At 48.3% G+C, this 18,149-nt stretch overlaps 1 protein-coding gene across 1 annotated transcript in view; it reads left to right on the plus strand.

Moving 5' to 3' along the window:
* atp8a2 (ATPase phospholipid transporting 8A2) overlaps positions 1-14,402 on the plus strand; it is a 67,993-nt gene extending 53,591 nt beyond the window's left edge. Inside the window, 8 exon segments of the mRNA XM_070446630.1 lie at positions 7,884-7,923; positions 7,926-7,971; positions 8,920-8,977; positions 8,979-9,036; positions 9,355-9,393; positions 9,595-9,628; positions 13,072-13,166; positions 13,273-14,402. Coding sequence (XP_070302731.1) covers positions 7,884-7,923; positions 7,926-7,971; positions 8,920-8,977; positions 8,979-9,036; positions 9,355-9,393; positions 9,595-9,628; positions 13,072-13,166; positions 13,273-13,367 — 465 coding nt within the window. The 3' untranslated portion in view covers positions 13,368-14,402.
* Positions 14,403-18,149: the final 3,747 nt, after the last annotated feature.

The raw sequence follows: 18,149 nt of genomic DNA on the forward strand, positions 1-18,149 counted from the left end.
ATTCTGAGGTGGGGGGTAATAATAACCCCCCCCCCACACACACACACACACACACAACACACACGGCGCCAGGGCGGCTGGCCTTCTGGGTGTTCCATGTCAGCACTGCTGGAGCCCCGGGAGATTTATCCTCCAGCCCCTCTGCAGGCCCTCTGCACCTGCTGCGCGTCACCTGAGCCCCAGGCTTTTACGGCCTGCTCTGGAGGTGTTGACTATAGTGGGTGGAGCTGGCAGGGCATGGCTGGAGGAGGTGGTGTGTGTTATGGGGACCCCTGATTGAGGGTCATGTTGGGTTTTTTAGGGGGCTAGGTGGGGTGGTACCCCAATGTGAGGGGACTGGGGGGGGGGGGGAGGTCTCCGCCTCTTTCAGACCATTAATTCAATTTGTGTCAAATGAGGAAGTGAATAAACCCTGCAGCTGCTCCGTCCAACTGGGGAACTGGGGAGACAATCACCCTCCTCGCCCCCGTCTCCAATCCCTCCATCAGCCCGCTCAGGAAACCCATCACCTCTTTCTCCTCCTCACTTCCCCCTGCTCTCTTCACCCTTTTCTCGTTCCTGTATCTCTACATTCATCTGCCATAGGGGATGAATACTGGGCTATTCATTGAGTGCTTTGTGTTTACGCTTTAAATAATTGTGTTTGAGTTTATGTTTGTGTGTGTTGTTTCGTTGGTGTGGCTGTTTTGATTGAGACCGTATTTGTGCGTGTGGGGTTTTTGACAAAGAATGTGTGTGTTTTTGGTGTGGTGTGTTTGTGGAGGTGTTTAGACTGAGGACCGACAGTCTACCCTGTTGTCTGTGGTTGTTTGTCAAACTGTGTGTTGTAGTCTGAGCTTCTCTGGGTGTGTTTCCAGCTGTCATTGGGACTGGCTCATAATGGTTTTCCGATTCAGTCCGGAGAATCCCCTTGGGTAATGTCAGCTGTGTCCGGCCCAAAGTATCTACCTCTGACATCTCTGAACTACAGCCTCATAACAGGGACTAAGGGAACACTCTCTAATCTTACTATGAATGTAGCTAGCTAAGCCAGTTACAGCGGTAGACTAACAGCACAGTCAATGTCCACTTGTTGATGAATGTAGCTAGTATAGTAAGAGATGGGCTTTGTTACCAGAAATATGTCAGGGCATATTCAGCAAAACTGCTACTGGCATTGGCGGAATTTGGCTACCATGTGAAAGACAAAGAGAGAGTTTGAAAAGAGGGGGACAAGCAGGCAGGGAGAGAGAGACTTCAGAGACGGAGAGACCAGTCATTTAGAGAGGGACGGAGAGACCTAGTTTAGAGAGACGGAGAGACCGTAGTTTAGAGAGGGACGGAGATGACCGTAGTTTTAGAGAGGGACGGAGAGACCGTAGTTTAGAGAGGGACGGAGAACCGTAGTTATGAGAGGGACGGAGAGACCGTAGTTTAGAGAGGACGGAGAGACCGTAGTTAGAGAGGGACGGAGAGACCGTAGAGAAGAGACTTTATTTAGAAGGGGACGGGAGACTAGTTTAGAGAGGGACGGAGAGACGTAGTTTAGAGAGGGACGGAGAGACGGTAGTTTAGAGAGAGGAGGAGAGACGTAGTTTGAGAGGACGGAAGACGTAGTTTTTAGAGAGGGACGGAGAGACGGTAGTTGAGAGGGCGAGAGACGGTAGTGTAGAGGGACGGAGAGACGGTATTTAGAGGGACGGAGAGACGGCTAGTTTGAGAGGAGCGGGACTAGTTTGGAGGAGACGGTAGTTAGAGGGACGGAGAGACGGTAGTTAGAGGGGACGAGAGACGTAGTTTAGGAGGGACGCGAAGAGACGGTAGTTTTAGAGGGGGACGGAGGGAGACGGTAGTTTAGAGAGGGAGGGGACGGAGTTAGTTAGAGAGACAGACGGTAAGGGGAGGGTAGTTAGAGGGGACGCGAGGGAGACGGTGGTTTTAGAGGAGGAGGGAGACGGGTGAAGCGGAAGGACGGTGGTTTATGAGGGGACGGAGGGAGACGGCTGGTTTTTAGAGGGGGAGGAGAGGAGACGGTGCGGTTTAGAGGGCGGACGGAGGGAGAGACGTTGGTTAAGACAGAAAGGATGTATAGGCGGGAGAGGTATGAGGTGGACGGAGTGGGAAGACGGTGCGTGTTAGAGGGGACGGGGAGAGACCGTGGGTTTAGAGGATGATTAACCCCTGGAGACCAGACTCCTGTTAGAGGTCAACGAGGCTGTCTGCAGCTGTGAAAAAAACAGAGGCGTGGAGACCCTGTGGAGTTGTCTGTCCTAAACGTCTCTCTCTTGGACGTGGCTGGAATGTGTTGTGATGTCTCTCTCCTGGTTCCTTGGATGTTGTGTTGATGTCTGTTGTTGAAACGTTGTTTGTAGGCTAGCAGAAGTGATGCAGTGCTGGCACTTCTGGCTGGGCTGGTCCTGTGCCAGCAGCCTGTCTTCTCAAAGACTTTGCCTGGAAACCAGTGAAGTAACACCACTCACAACTGCATAATACCACTTAAATCAATCCATACATCATCAATGAACAGCATGTGTTTTTCACATTTCAATACGAACACATACACGTGTTGAATAAAAGCACAGTCCTACTGTTACCAGATTTTTGCGATTGCAGATTTTTTATGTAAAATCAACCATGTTCCCGCATATTATGCTAAGGGCTTGCTTGAAAAATTTGACCAATCATCGCCACTTATTACCGCATAAAACGTCAAAATTACTGCATAAACTGTCTGAACACCACACTTACAAAAGTGTGGCTTCGCAATTTTAACCAATCGCACCTTTCATCCACATATAATGGTTTCAGTCTAAGCCACACGACAACAAATATTAAATTTTTTCTCCCGCTTTTTCTCCCCAATTTTCGTGGTATCCAATCGCTAGTAAATACATTCTATGTCTCATCGCTACAAACTCCCGTACGGACTCGGTGAGAAGACGAAGGTCGAAAAAAACATGCGTTCCTCCGAAGCACAACCCAACCAAGACCGCAAAACTGCTTCTTAAAAACAGCGCGCCTCCAACCGGAAGCCAGACCGCACCACAAATTGTCGAGGAAACACCGGGCACCCGCCCCCCTCGGGTTACGCGCACTGCGCCCGGCCGCCACAGGAGTCGCTGCGAGCGCGATAGGACAAGATATTCCCTACCGGCAAAACCCTCCCTAACCCGGACGACGCATAGGCAATTGTGCGTCGCCCTCGGACCTCCTTGGTCGCGGGCCGGCTATGCGGACAGAGCCTGGGCGCGAACCCAGAGACTCTGGTTGCCGCAGCTAGCACTTGCGATGCAGTGCGCCACCCGGGAGGGCCCTAACAAATATTATTTCACTGACAGAAGGTTTGCAATTGAATGCCAAAGGCAAATCAAGCATTTTTGCACCGCAGATATTCACCAAAAAACCGTAATCTGACTAGCAACCATAATCCTGTGCACATGTGTTGTAGGGGTCGATCCATCTGTGGAAGAAAGTCTCTTCTGGAAGAGGTTCCATGAGCTGGAGGCCAGGGCTGTAGACCCATGGGGCCGCCGTGCTCCGAGACGCCAGCGGCACGCAGGTCAGACTCACGCGGCACACCACACCACACCTGCATCAAGCGATCACAGTTGGGGAGGGGGGGGGGGCACAGCATCTTAACTGACGGACATCGTTCATGTTGTCATTTCGTAGCATAATCCATGTGAGGTAAGTTGAGAATTCCTTGGACTGAGGGGTCCCGCCATTTAAAGATGTTGTTACATAAGTCTGCTAAGAATGATGTGGTTTATTAGATTAAGTCCTCAGTGTTTTAATGTTCTAGCGTTATACCACATTCATTGAGAGTGATTGTAACCATAGGCCAGCTAACCTGTTGGTAACAGGGTTAGACCCCTTTCCACAGGGCCAAAGCCAACCCTGAGGTCCCCTAGCCCCAGGGCTCAGGGCACCAGACACAGTAGCACCTTGGCTTGGTTTTGACCTGGCTCACTGTAGTGAACTCTGAACCCTTGTGTGTCGGCTCCTGCTCCGCCAAAAAGGACTCCTCCCCCGTCTCTCCTGCACTGCTGGCAATGACAGACACAACAACAGCATGAGAGACCTACACACGCTTCTCAACTCAGACAGGAAGAGCACACAGAGGAAACACACAGATGGAAAGTGCAACTCACACCCACAACCTCCAGAGAACGACACCTACCAGATGTAGATTCAATTCGAATATCCTCGTATCTTTTCCTTCCCCAAAATCTTCCTTCTCCTATCTCTCACATCTGATTAGGAGATATGATGAGCCGCGAGAGACCTGCATGCGGACAAGGTCAGGAGGAAAATGAAATCATACACACAGGAGAAGGGGAAATACGTAGTTGGACGAACCAAGACACGAGTGATTGCACGCGTGTGTTAAGGACTGACACGAGGAAGGTGTGCTGTAAGCCCTTCTCGGATGTCGTATGTGAGTGTCTGTTAGGAGAGTTTGCCGTTGGTCAGTAAGAATGTTGGAGTGTGTACTTCCAGGATGTTTTGGATGGAGAGACAGAGAGAGACACAGGATTGATGATCCGGTGGGTTGTAGTAGTCAGGAGACAGATAGAAGTTACTGATCGGATCCGATCGAAGGGACAGAGATTGAAAGCGATTAGAAGCCAATTCAGTGCCGTTGATCATGAGACAGAGTGAGGACACAAGATTAGATAGAACAGTAGAGACACAAAGGAGGCTTTAGAAAACGAGACGGAGATCGGACAGAGAGACACAAGAGGTATATTGTAGGACCATGATTCGTAGACAGCAGAAGGACACCACAAGAGAGGAGATGGTTGAGGAGACAGAAAGTGGAAAGAGAAGCAACAGGTAGGAGAAGAGAATGGGAAGACGATGGAGAACCAGTCAGAGACACATTTTGAGCCAAGAGATGGAGAGATGGACCAGGAGGAGGAAGGACACACACAACAGGAAGGAACGAGCGGACGGAATTCACAACAGATAGACACACAGACTAGACAGATTGTGGATAGGAAAGATTAACGATTTGGAGAAAACACTGGTGCAGAAAGACCCAACATTGGAGGGCTTCTTATTGAGGCTGCGGGTTAGAGATTCGACAGAGCGACACAGAGGAGAGAGACCACAGAAAGATTAGACGGAAAGCGAGAGACAGCAACATACATCGCATCGAACTTCCTCTTCTCTTTTCTGAGGAGGAGGACGGGGGAGGAGGGGAGAGCCACAGAGAGGAGGAGGACGGGGAGGAGGGGAGAGCCACAGAGAGGAGGGGCGACACTCAGGGACAAGGTTGTCTATATGCAGTATGTACAGTAACTAACTATGTGACCTCACTTCCTCTATTTTATTCCCTTCCTTTCTTCTTCCTCTCCCTCCCTCCCCCGTCCACTCCCTCTCCCCCTCCCTCCCCCGTCCTCCTCCTCCCTTCCCTCTCTCTCTCCCCCTCTTTTCTCCCTATAGTTCTCCCACCTGGCGGTGTGGGGCAGTATGATTCTCTGGGGGCTCTTCTTCACGGTCTACTCGACTTTCTGGCCGTCCATCCCCATCGCTCCTGACATGCAAGGCCAGGCAAGTCTCCTCCTCCTCCTCATGGTTCAAATTGTCTCTTCTTCTGTTCAATGAAGCCGCGTCCACAGTGCCCTGTTGACTTGAAAAGCTGAGGTGCCCGGTAGAGGTGTGCGGTCAGCCCCAAAACCCCCGCCTCAGACCATGCTGTAAATATGTCATAATAGTTTAGAAACAGCTCTGTGGACCTGTTCTATATGGACTTAGTGCTTTCCACCTCCCAGCTCTCCCCAAACGTGTCAGTCATTTTGGTAATGGGATGGTGGGGGATAATAACCCTTCATTACGCCCGGCGCCAGGGCGGCTGGCCTTCTGGGTGTTCCATGTCAGCACTGCTGGAGCCCCTGGGAGATTTATGCCCTTCCAGCCCACTCTGCAGGCCCTCTGCACCTGCTGCGCGGTCACCCGAGCCCCAGGCTTTTACGGCCTGCTCTGGAGGTGTTGACTATAGTGTGCCGAGCTGGGCAGGGCTGGAGGAGGATGGGTGTGTGTGTATGGGGGACCCCCTGATTGAGGGTCCCATGTTGGGTTTTTTAGGGGGCTAGGTACAGGGTGCAGTGGTACCCCAATGTGAAGGGAGACTGGGGGAGGGGGGGAGGGAGTCTCCGCCTCTTTCAGACCATTAATTCAATTTGTGTCAAATGAGGAATGTGAATAAACCCTGCAGCTGCTCCGTCCAACTGGGGAACTGGGGGAGACAATCACCCCTCCTCGCTCCCCGTCTCCAATCCCTCCATCAGCCCGCTCAGGAAACCCCATCACCTCCTTTCTCCTCCTCACTTCCCCCTGCTCTCTCACCCTTTCTCGTTCCCTGTATCTCTACATTCATCTGCCCATAGGGGATGAATACTGGGCTATTCATTGAGTGCTTTGTGTTTACGCTTTAAATAATTGTGTTTGAGTTATGTTTGTGTGTGTGTGTTCGTGTGTGGCTGTTTGATTGAGACCGTATTTGTGCGTGTGGGGTTTTTGACAAAGAATGTGTGTGTTTTTGGTGTGGTGTGTTTGTGGAGGTGTTTGACTGAGACCGACAGTCTACCCTGTTGTCTGTGGGTGTTTGTCAAACTGTGTGTGTAGTCTGAGCTTCTCTGGGTGTGTTTCCAGCTGTCATTGGGACTGGCTCATAATGGTTTTCCGATTCAGTCCGGAGAATCCCCTTGGGAATGTCAGCTGTGTCCGGCCCAAAGTATCTACCTCTGACCATCTCTGAACTACAGCCTCATAACAGGGACTAAGGGAACACTCTAATCTTACTATGAATGTAGCTAGCTAGCCAGTACAGCGTAGACTACAGCACAGTCAATGTCCACTTGTATGAATGTAGCTAGTATAGTAGAGAGATGGGCTTTGTTACCAGAAATATGTCAGGGCATATTCAGCAAACTGCTACTGGCATTTGGCGGAATTGGCTACCATGTAGAAAGACAAAGAGAGAGTTTGAAAAGAGGGGGACAGCAGGCAGGGAGAGAGAGACTTCAGAGACGGAGAGACCGTAGTTTAGAGAGGGACGGAGAGACCGTAGTTTAGAGAGGGACGGAGAGACCGTAGTTTAGAGAGGGACGGAGAGACCGTAGTGTTAGAGAGGGACGGAGGACCGGTTGTTAGAGAGTGGAGCGGAGAACCGTAGTTTAGAGAGGGACGGAGAGGACGCGTAGTTTTAGGAGAGGGACGGAGAGACGTAGTTTAGAGAGGGACGGAGAGCCGTAGTTTAGAGAGGGACGGAGAGACGAGTTTGAGAGGGACGGAGAGACGGTAAGTTTAGAGAGGGACGGAGAGACGGTAGTTTTAGAGAGGGACGGAGAGACGGTAGTTTAGAGGACGGAGAGACGGTAGTTAGAGAGGGACGGAGAGAACGGTAGTTTAGAAGAGGACGGAGAGACGGTAGTTTAAGAGGGGGACGGAGAGACGGTAGTTTAGGAGGGGGAGGAGGTAGACGGTAGTTTAGAGGGGACGGAGGGAGACGGTGGTTTAGAGGGGAACGGAGGGAGAGCGGTGGTTTAGAGGGGACGGAGGGAGACGGTGGTTTAGAGGGGACGGAGGGAGACGGTGGTTTTAGAGGGGACGGAGGGAGACGGTGGTTAGAGGGGGAGGAGAGACGGTGGTTTAGAGGGACGAGGGAGAGAGGTGAGAGGGGGGAAGCGGGGAGAGACGTGGTTTAGAGGATGATTAACCTGGAGACAGACTCCTGGTTAGAGGTCAACGAGGCTGTTCTGCAGCTGGACAACAGAGGGTGGAGACCCTGTGGAGTGTGTCTGTCTAACGTCTCTCTTGACTGGCTGGAATGTGTTGTATGTCTCTCTCCTGGGTTCCTGGAGTGTGTGTTTGATGTTGTGTTGACGTTGTTGTTGTAGGCTAGCAGAGTGATGCAGTGCTGGCACTTCTGGCTGGGGCTGGCCTGGTGCCAGCAGCCTGTCTCCTCAAAGACTTTGCCTGGAACGCGTGAGTAACACACTCACACTGCATAAATACCACTTAAATCAATGCATAATGCATAATGAACAGCGATGTGTTTTCTCACATTTCAATACGAACACATACACGTGTGAATAAGCACAGTCCTACTGTACCAAGATTTTTGCGATTGCAGATTTTTTTGTAAAATCAACCATTCCCGCATCTATATGCTAGGGCTTGCAAATTTGACCAATCATTCGCACTATTACCGCATAATAACGGTCAAATTACTGCATAAACTGTCTGAACACACACTACAAAAAGTGGTTCGCAATTTTAACCAATCAGCACCCTTTCACCAACATATAATGGTTCAGTCAAGCCACACGACAACAAATATTATGATTTTTCTCCCTTTTCTCCCCAATTTTCGTGGTATCCAATCGCTAGTAATTACTATCTTGTCTCATCGCTACAACTCCCGTACGGACTCGGGGAGAGACGAAGGTCGATAAGCCATGCGTCCTCCGAAGCACAACCCAACCAAGCGCACATGCTTCTTAAAACAGCGCGCCTCCAACCGGAACGCCAGCCGCACCAATGTTGTCGGAGAACACCGTGCGCCGCCCCCCTCGGTTAGCGCGCACTGCGGCCCGGCCCGCCACAGGAGTCGTGGAGCGCGATGAGACAAGGATATCCCTACCGCCAAACACCTCCTAACTCCGGAACGACGCTAGGCCATTGTGCGTCGCCCTCGGACCTCCTGGTCGACGGCCGGCTGCGACAGAGCCTGGGCCGCGAACCCAGAGACTCTGGTGCCGCAGCTAGACTGTGATGCAGTGCGCCACCCGGGAGGCCCTAACAAATATTATTTAACTGACAGAAAAGGTTTGCAATTTGAATGCCAAAGAAATCAAGCATTGTTTGCCCGCAGATATCACCAAAAAACCTGTGAATCCTGAATGCAACATATTCCTGTGAATGTGTTGTAGGGGGTCGTCCACTGTGAATGAAGTCTCTTCTGGAAGAGGTTCAGGAGCTGGAGGCCAGGGGCTGTAGACCGAGGGGCCGCCGTGCTCCGAGACGCAGCAGGGACGCAGGTCAGACTCACGCGCACACACACACACTGCATCAAGGAGTCACAGTTGGGGAGGGGGGGGCGGGGGCACAGATCTTACTGCGACATCGTTCATGTCATTTTCGTAGCATATCCATGTGAGGTAATGAGAATTCCTTGGACTGAGGGGTCCCGCCATTTAAAGATTTTGTTACAAAGTCTGTAAGATTGATGTGTTTATTTAGATTTATGTCCCAGTGTTTTAATGTCTAGCGTATACCACATATGAGAGTGATGTAACCATGGCCAGCTAACCTGTTGGTAACATGGTTGACCCTTCCACAGGGCCAAAGCCAACCCTGAGGTCCCCTAGCCCCAGAGCTCAGGGCACAGACACAGGTAGCACCTTGGCTTGGTTTGACCTGGCTCACTGTGTGAACTCTGACCTGTGTGTCTGCTCCTGCTCCGCAAGACTCCTCCCCCGTCTCTCTCACTGCATCCTACTCTCACTCAGTCACTCACCCACCTCAGCACTCATGTTTCATCATATCTCTTTCTTTTCCTTCCCCATCTTCTTCTTCCTATCTCTCCATCTGATTGTGTCGAGTCAGGAAGTGGACAGGTTTGCACTGCTGTAAGGACTGAGTGTGCTGTAGCCTCTGTGGTTGTGTGTTAGAGTTTGCCGTTTGTGTGTGTGTTTGTTTTGTATCGTGGGTTGTAGTCAGTATATCGATCAGAAGATAAGGATTAGAACCATTCAGGGTTGATCATGTTAGAAGGGGCTTTAAAAGATCGGAGGTATTTGGCCATATTAGGTTGAGGAATGGAGTGGGAGATGGAAGACTGAGGTTTGGCCAATTGAGAGGCGGTTGTGTGGGATATTGGCTGTGGATGGGGCTCTTTGGTGGGCTTTGGGCAGGAACAATAGTCCTCAATCATCCAGTGAGACGGCTGGGCCAACAGTCCAGAACCGAGAACTGGCTCGGACAGAGGTGGGCTGGGGAGGTGCTTGGGGACAGGGAGGGGAGGCAGAGCGTTGTTTTTGGACGGATCGGTGCACACAGCCTTCCCTAGGCTCGAGGTGAGGGCCTGGGCTGAACCTTCTCCCAGACATGGGTAGGAACCCCCAGCGACGACCATGGAAAGCATTGAGGAGTTTGAGAAGCACAGAGGAGAAACGCACACATCTGTATTTGTATTTCATAACGGGAGAGGATTGGGACGAGGATGGGAAAGGTAGAGGACCAACGTTTCTCTGGGGAAGTAATTAGATGTGGAGCGTCCTTGGACTGTTTGGAGTCTCACTCCCCTTTCAGACAGCGACACTACAGGGGCGACGTGTGATGGATTCAGTCATGGCTTTACAGATGTGCTATTTATATATTTATTTTTTAGTCTTTCAATTTGTTCTTCATTCATTCACCTTGTCATKCATTTAGCAGACCTAATTTTCTTTGGCGAATGATACGGTTGCAAAACTTCATAACGGTTTTTCAGGCTTTGCCAAACACACCAGGTCTAAGTTCCCTGTGGTACCATAAAGAATAGATCCATGCTGCTTGCTCAGAAGTGTAACCTTGGGGAGGCTGGCCTGGGTCCACACACTCTGTGGATCGGATCAGGGCCCCTGCCCCAGTGCCAGGGAAACCCCTCATGTGATTTAATGCTTCATTTAGAGAAGTAACCTAACGTGTTCCACAGCGGAATCAGACAATATGGGAAGAATTCTGTAAAAGCATTCTGTTAGAAGGAAACATTCTGTTCTGTTTGGATACTGACTGTTAACAGAATGTTTAGCATTGCCATTAGTGAGGAGGAGGATTGAGAGAGAGAGAGGAAGGCTGGGGGATGTATGCGTGTATGTTTGTGTGAATTTGCACATGTTTGCATGTGAGCGTGAATGTTTAGAGTAGAGGAGGGATGACTGTTTGTCCTGGAAAACAGAGGGTGTAGTCTTCCTCTGGAGAGAGAGCAGGGGGGGGGGGGGGGCTTAACATGGCTGTCTGTTTGCCCGGCAGTCACATAATGAGATGGGATTGGATTAACTGAATGTCAATCTGCTCTTCAGTACCAGCCAAGACATATGCCCAGCCCCCTAGCCCCCTAGCCCCTACCCTCCCAGGTATGGCTCTGGTAGTCACATCAAGAAGTTGTCTTGTCTTGGTGTAAGGTCTAGGCAGGGGTTGACTTCTATCATACTAAAAGGACTTGGCTATTTACATGGACATTTTAGTCATTTAGCAGAAACTCTTATCCAGAGAGACTTACAACTAGTGCAATTCATCTGAAGACAACAACACATCACAGTTGTACATTTTCCCTCCTTTCCTTTATCAGCAAAGTCCGTGTTAGTGGGAAAGACAAGTGCCTATGCCATGTCCTAATAGTACAAAATGATCTCCTCTTCTCACTTCCTTGTTCCTTTCCTTCAAGACCTCAGATCTGCAGGTCTTCAAGGTGTAAGCAATAGGGTGGACTATCCATTGTTTTCACCTATATGTGTTCATAAAGGGAAGGAAATCATAACCTGGTCCTAGATCTGTTTGTGCTCTTGCCAAAGGTTGTTATTGTCAAGTCATTGGCATGAGAATGAGTGACAAGGAGTTGGCATGATAGCACAGACAGGGTGACATGGGCGTTACACTGGGGTGGCCGTGTAACTTCTGGACCGCATGAGCAGAGCGCGAGTCACTTGATCAAGTGTTCTCGGAGGTGAGCTGTGTGTCGTAATTTGACCAGAACCTAGAGTGTAATTTACGCTGAGCGACGCGAGCCTCTAGCCGAGCGGCGCTGCTTACTCCCAGGTTCAATTACAGATGAATCGTCCCACGCTCTGCAAACGTTTCAGCGATAGTGTAGCAGGCCAGTGACACTCAAGCTAAGCTTCAGATAGTGTTCGGTCACAATCAAAGAATCCTGAGGGTTATACTACGAAGTAAGCTATATCTACTCAGGATTTTCTAAAGCTAGCCAGCTTCAGTTAGCTTCACATACCAGCTCAGGCTTCAACCATACTACGACGGTGGATATTGCTCGACCGCCTGCCGCTAACTCTAGCGCTTCAAACACACCGACAACGGCCTTGCGCAAAATAGTTCGCAGTATCATCTGGATATGAATGCGACAAAAGTTCAACATTCACCTTCTGCTACCATTTATGTCAATCCGTTAACGCATACAGTTTGACACATACGTTCCATAAATCCAACGTATGCTATGCACCACACCGAACGCACTGCCACTGCCTCTGCAACGCAATGCTGCAAGGCAAACGCAGCGTTGTCATTGGAAATGATTGTAATTCTGGTGTACCAAAGTGCAATGAAGCTGTCAGTGTGATCAAAGCGTACGCGCAGTTGCAACCCTGCTACATGTCGCACACGGCTAGTCAAACGCCAAACTCTTCATTGAGACGTACTGAAACATCAATCCATGGGCMAGTCGGAGCCACATGTTAATTTGTGCTGAAATCAAAATGAAGGAAAAGTTATCTTTCAAACTCTGCAGGTTATGGTGTGAAATATGCTTTTAGAAGGGCCGTCTTTATTTTATTACTTTGGTGTGCTTATCAATGCATGAGCACCTTTTCTTCCCACTCCTATCGATTAAAATAATTGTAGTAGTAGTCATACAGAAGTTTCAAATGCTTCCTCGCATTACTAATAATGTGTTTAGGTATTTTAACATAAAAAGAAATAAACACAAAAACACCTTTTTGATTAATAAATTATTGAATCAGTCTTCTTCCTGAAATGATGGGAATGATGATGCAATCTTTGTAAGAGGGAGGGTTTCTGATTMACTTTGGTCCTCAACTCACGGCTCAGAGACTTCATTCATGATAAATGGAGTTAGCCCCGAGTTAGCCTGCCCCGGAGCAGGTTAGTTCTGAAGGATTCGTTGCAATAGAAATTGACCTGTCGTATGACTGGTTATCCCTCAGAGTTGTACTTCCACCTGTTGTGTTGGTTGTGTTAACCTGTTATAGAGATATAGTGATTTTCCCTGTGATTGGTGCTGTAACCTGTCAATCAGTGGCTGTGTATTCTGTGATTGGTTGACTTACCTGTCCGTCTCTTCTCCTCCAGTCTGAACGAGCGTGCCCACCTGTTGACCCGGGTCTTTAGGAAAACACCGTCCAATGTGGGGTGCAAAAACTCTGTGCAGCAGAGCAACGTGTCCCGTGAGTATCCTTGTCCCAGCCTTGGATTTACTTCTATGTAGGTAGGTAAACATACAGTGGTGTACTTACTGTACCTGTCCCTCTCCCCTCCTCTTCTTCTCTCTAGATGGCTATGCCTTCTCCCAGGAGGAACATGGGGTGGTGTCTCAGTCACAGGTGTGTCGATCCTACGATACCACCCGCCAACGGCCCAGCATCTAGCCCCTCCCACTGCCCCGCCCTCAGCCCACCTGGCTACGGGGTGCTTGGCAACAGTTGCCAAGGTGGCCACAACGGTTGCCAAGGCGACAGTGGAGACAGACTATGCTGAGTGACCGACCCTGCTGTGGCCTTACTGGAACTTATACTGACTTTGACCTCTGACTTTGACCCCTGGAGTTCATTGCTAGGCATGGAACACTGACTAAAGGGAAGGGACCAGACCCGTCTATACTGTCCAACCTGGTCTCCGCTCTACACACACACATATATATATCTCCGCTCTCCGCTATATATATATATATATATAGCTGACACACAGGCATGAGTAATCACAACCACACAAACAGACATAATAAATCAACCACAGAGACTAATGTGTATCTAATCATAGCATGGACTGGGTTTAGTTTATGCACCTGTGAGTCTTTGTCCGTGTGCATGGCTGTGCTTCTGAATGTATCTGCCCTCCTGTCTGTCTGTGTGTGTGTGTGCTGCTCGCGTGTGTGTGTGGTGTGTGTGTCCGTGTCCACACTCCCTCACATCTCCCTCTCCTGAGCAGGGGTTTAACTCATCCGTCATCACCGTGGCCATGGGAGAAAGAGGAGGGGGGCACTTTAACATAAACACCAAACACACACTGGCCTAGGAGGGATTCCTCTCAGAGAGCTGAAGAGGGGGATTGGAGAGGAGGAGGGGGCACCCTGTAGACCTCCATCAGCTTCTTTAACTCTTATTCTCCCTTTCACTACTTTTCTATCTCTCTCTGCGTTTCTCTCTCACTCTTGCTCTCTCTGGATCAGTGACCTCCTCGTCTCTCTCCCCCTCATCTGCGGCACGTCTCCTCTTCCTGCTCGGTTGAATCTATTTTCCCTTGTATTCCGCCGCTGCTGTGATTCCTGCGATCCTGCCTGTCGCCCCAGGATGCCGAGTTAGCAGCAGCCTGGCTTGTAGTGCTTCCTCTGTTTGTTGGGTTCTCAATTAATCTATGGACTTATTCTTTGTTGAATAAAATGGACTTGTGTCTCTGTCTTTTAATGCCTGTGTTTGTTCTCCCTTTCTCTGGGCTATACACTATACTACCCACTATCATTTACCTGGAGTTATTATTGATGATGTTAACTAATAACAGGTGCTACATATATACACTACCTTTCAAAAGTTTGGGGTCACTTAGAAATGTCCTTGTTTTTGAAAGAAAGGCAACATTTTTGTCCATTAAAATAACATCAAATTGATCAGAAATACAGTGTAGAAATTGTTAATGTTGTAAATGACTATTGTAGCTGGAAATGGCTTTTTTATTTTATTTATGGAATATCTACATAGGTGTACTGAGGCCCATTATCAGCAACCATCACTCCTGTGTTCCAATGGTACGTTGTGTTAGCCTTTTAAAATGATAAACTTGGATTAGCTAATTGATCATTAGAAAACCCTTTTGCAATTAACAACAAAGAACTTTCTTCTGAAACTCGTCAGTCTTTTCTTGTTCTGAGAAATGAAGGTTATTCCATGTGAGAAATTGCCAAGAAACTGAAGATCTTGTACAACGCTGTGTACTACTCTCTTCACAGAACAGCGCAAACTGGCTCTAACCAGAATAGAAAGAGGAGTGGGAGGCCCCAGTGCACAACTGAGCAAGAGGACAAGTACATTAGAGTGTTTAGTTTGAGAGACAGATGCCTCACGAGTCCTCAACTGGCAGCTTCATTAAATAGTACCCGCAAAACACCAGTCTCAAAGTCAACAGTGAAGAGGCGACTCCGGGATGCTGGCCTTCTAGGCAGAGTTGCAAAGAAAAAGCCATAACTCAGATTGGCCAATAAAAAGAAAAGATTAAGATGGGCAAAAYAACACAGACACTGGACAGAGGAAGATTGGAAAAAAGTGTTATGGACAGACTAATCTAAGTTTGAGGCGTTCGGATCACAAAGAAGAACATTCGTGAGACGCAGAAAAAATGTAAAGATGCTGGAGGAGTGCTTGACGCCATCTGTCAAGTGTAACGGATTTGAAATGGCTAGCTAGTTAGCGGTGGTGCGCGCTAATAGCCTTTCAATCGGTGGCGTCACTTGCTCTGAGACCTTGAAGTAGTGGTTCCCCTTGCTCTGCAAGGGCCGTGGCTTTTGTGGAGCGATGGGTAACGATGCTTCGTGGGTGACTGTTGTTGATGTGTGCAGAGGGTCCCTGGTTCGCGCCCGGATCGGGGCGAGGGAACGGACTGAAGTTATACTGTTACACAAGCATGGTGGAGGCAATGTGATGGTCTGGGGATGCTTTGGTGATGGTAAAGAGGGAMATTTGTACAGGGTGAAATGGATCATGAAGAAGGAAGGCTATCACTCCATTTTGCAACGCCATGCCCAGTGGATGGCGCTTAATTGGAGCCAATTTCCTCCTATAACAGGACAATGACCCAAAGCACAGCTCCAAYCTATGCAAGAACTATTTAGGGAAGAAGCAGTCAGCTGGTATTCTGTCTATAATGGAGTGGCCAGCACAGTCACCGGATCTCAACCCTATTGAGCTGTTGTTGGAGCAGCTTGACCGTATGAAACGTAAGAAATGCCCATCAAGCCAATCCAACTTGTGGGAGGTTCTTCAGGAAGCATGGGGTGAAATCTCTTCAGATCACCTCAACAAATTGACAACTAGAATGCCAAAAGTCTGCAAGGCTGTAATTTCTGCAAATTGAGGATTCTTTAACGAAAGCAAAGTTTGAAGGACGCAATTATTATTTCAATTAAAAATCAATATTTATTACCTTGTCAACGTCTTGACTATTTCCTATTCATTTTGTAACTCGTTTCATGTGTGTTTTCAAGGAAAACAAGGACATTTCAAAGTGACCCCAAACTTTTGAACGATCGTGTACATCAATGGAATTCCAGTTCAACTCCATCAATAAGCAGTATATTGGAAAGTCCGCATAGATAACATTTCAATAAATATTCTGTAGAATGTGTGTGTTGCTTCCAACCCGATGTGTTGTGGTCTGTGTGAAAGCAGTGTCTGCCAAATCTGTGTTAAGGACACGTAAAGCAGGAATGCAAAGGTCAGGGGAATTTACTCCAATGCGTTAAGAAAAGGCACAATTGAATGGTCTAATGCAAGATAGATTAGCAGTTCAGGTTTAGGGAACTTAATCAATGAGAACATTGAGAAAGAGAGTAGGGTCAGTAAATACACACTCAAAGTGAATGAAGGCTGAAAACTTGTTGGAGGAGAACACGAGATGAACAGTCAAAATAGTAAACAAATAGACAGTTTCACAGAAAGATGGAATACATTTACTCCAAGTTAATGTGATGAATCTACATTATAGATGTAAACTGTGAATACGCTACAAGCCAGACATGACCCGTTAGCATCCCCATTAAACTTCCGTTCCTGATCAACATGGGGTTCCCACACCCACCTTCCTGGACGTCTCCAAGCCTCCAGCCCAGCTCCAACCTGCAGCCGCTCGTCTCCAATGTGGGGAATCAATTTCTTCTCCCTAGTAGGAGCCTTAGATCCATTTAATCTCTCTCTCTCCACCTACACTTCCCCACCCCACATCCTTAGTCCCCCCTGCTTTCCATAGAGATGTGCCAAGAACACACCTCCACCCTTCAATGTTGTGATGTAAAAATATTGTCAAAATGTATTACTCAGAATAAAAAAGGTCCTACCGGACATTATTAATCAGGATTCCAAAGATATATTATATTGATATATCTTAAGACATATTATATTGATATATACAGTGGGGAGAACAAGTATTTGAAACACTGCCGATTTTGCAGGTTTTCCTACTTACAAAGCATGTGGAGGTCTGTAATTGTTATCATAGGTACACTTCAACTGTGAGAGACYGAATCTAAAACAAAAATCCAGAAAATCACATTGTATGATTTTTAAGTAATTCATTTGTATTTTATTGCATGACATAAGTATTTGATACATCAGAAAAGCAGAACTTAATATTTGGTACAGAAACCTTTGTTTGTAATTACAGAGATCATACGTTTCCTGTAGTTCTTGACCAGTTGGGATGGGGTTTCTTGGGTTTTGTAAACTTTCATCTTCTTCTTCTCCAAACACGGTCGAGTGGAGTTTAGACCAAAAAGCTCTATTTTTGTCGTCATCAGACCACAATGACCTTTCTCCCATTCCTCCTCTGGATTCATCAGTCATGGTCATTTGGCAAATCTTCAGACGGCTAGGACATGCGCTGGCTTGACGCAGGGGGACTTGACGTGTGCTGCAGGATTTTAAATCCATGATGGTGTAGTGTGTTACTAATTAGGTTTTCCTTGAGACTGTGGGTTTCCCAGCTCTCTTCAGGTCATTGACGCAGGTCCTAGCCGTGTTTAGTTCTGGGCTGATCCCTCCACCCTTCTCAATGATATTATGCAGCCCCACCGAGGTGAGATTCTGCATGGAGCCCCAGACCGAGGGTGATTGACGGTTTCATCTTCAACACTTCTTCCATTTTTCTCAATAATTGCGCCAACTAGTTGTTGCCCTTCTCACCACGCTGCTTGCCTATTGTCCTGTAGCCCATCCCAGGCCTTGTGCAGGTCTAACAATTTTATACCTCTGAATGTCCTGTACACAGCTCTTCTTGGTCTTGGCATTGTGGATGAGGTTGGAGTCTGTATTTGATTGAGTGTGTGGACAAGGTGTCTTTTATACAAAGGTAACGGAGTTCAAACAGGTTGCCAAGTTATAACAGGTCAATGAGCTGGAGAACAGGAGGGCTCTCAACAAGCTAAACTAACAAGGTCCTGTGGAGCT

The sequence above is a fragment of the Salvelinus sp. IW2-2015 genome, linkage group LG14 (genome assembly GCF_002910315.2).
Source record: "Salvelinus sp. IW2-2015 linkage group LG14, ASM291031v2, whole genome shotgun sequence".
NCBI classification, from domain to species: domain Eukaryota; kingdom Metazoa; phylum Chordata; class Actinopteri; order Salmoniformes; family Salmonidae; genus Salvelinus; species Salvelinus sp. IW2-2015.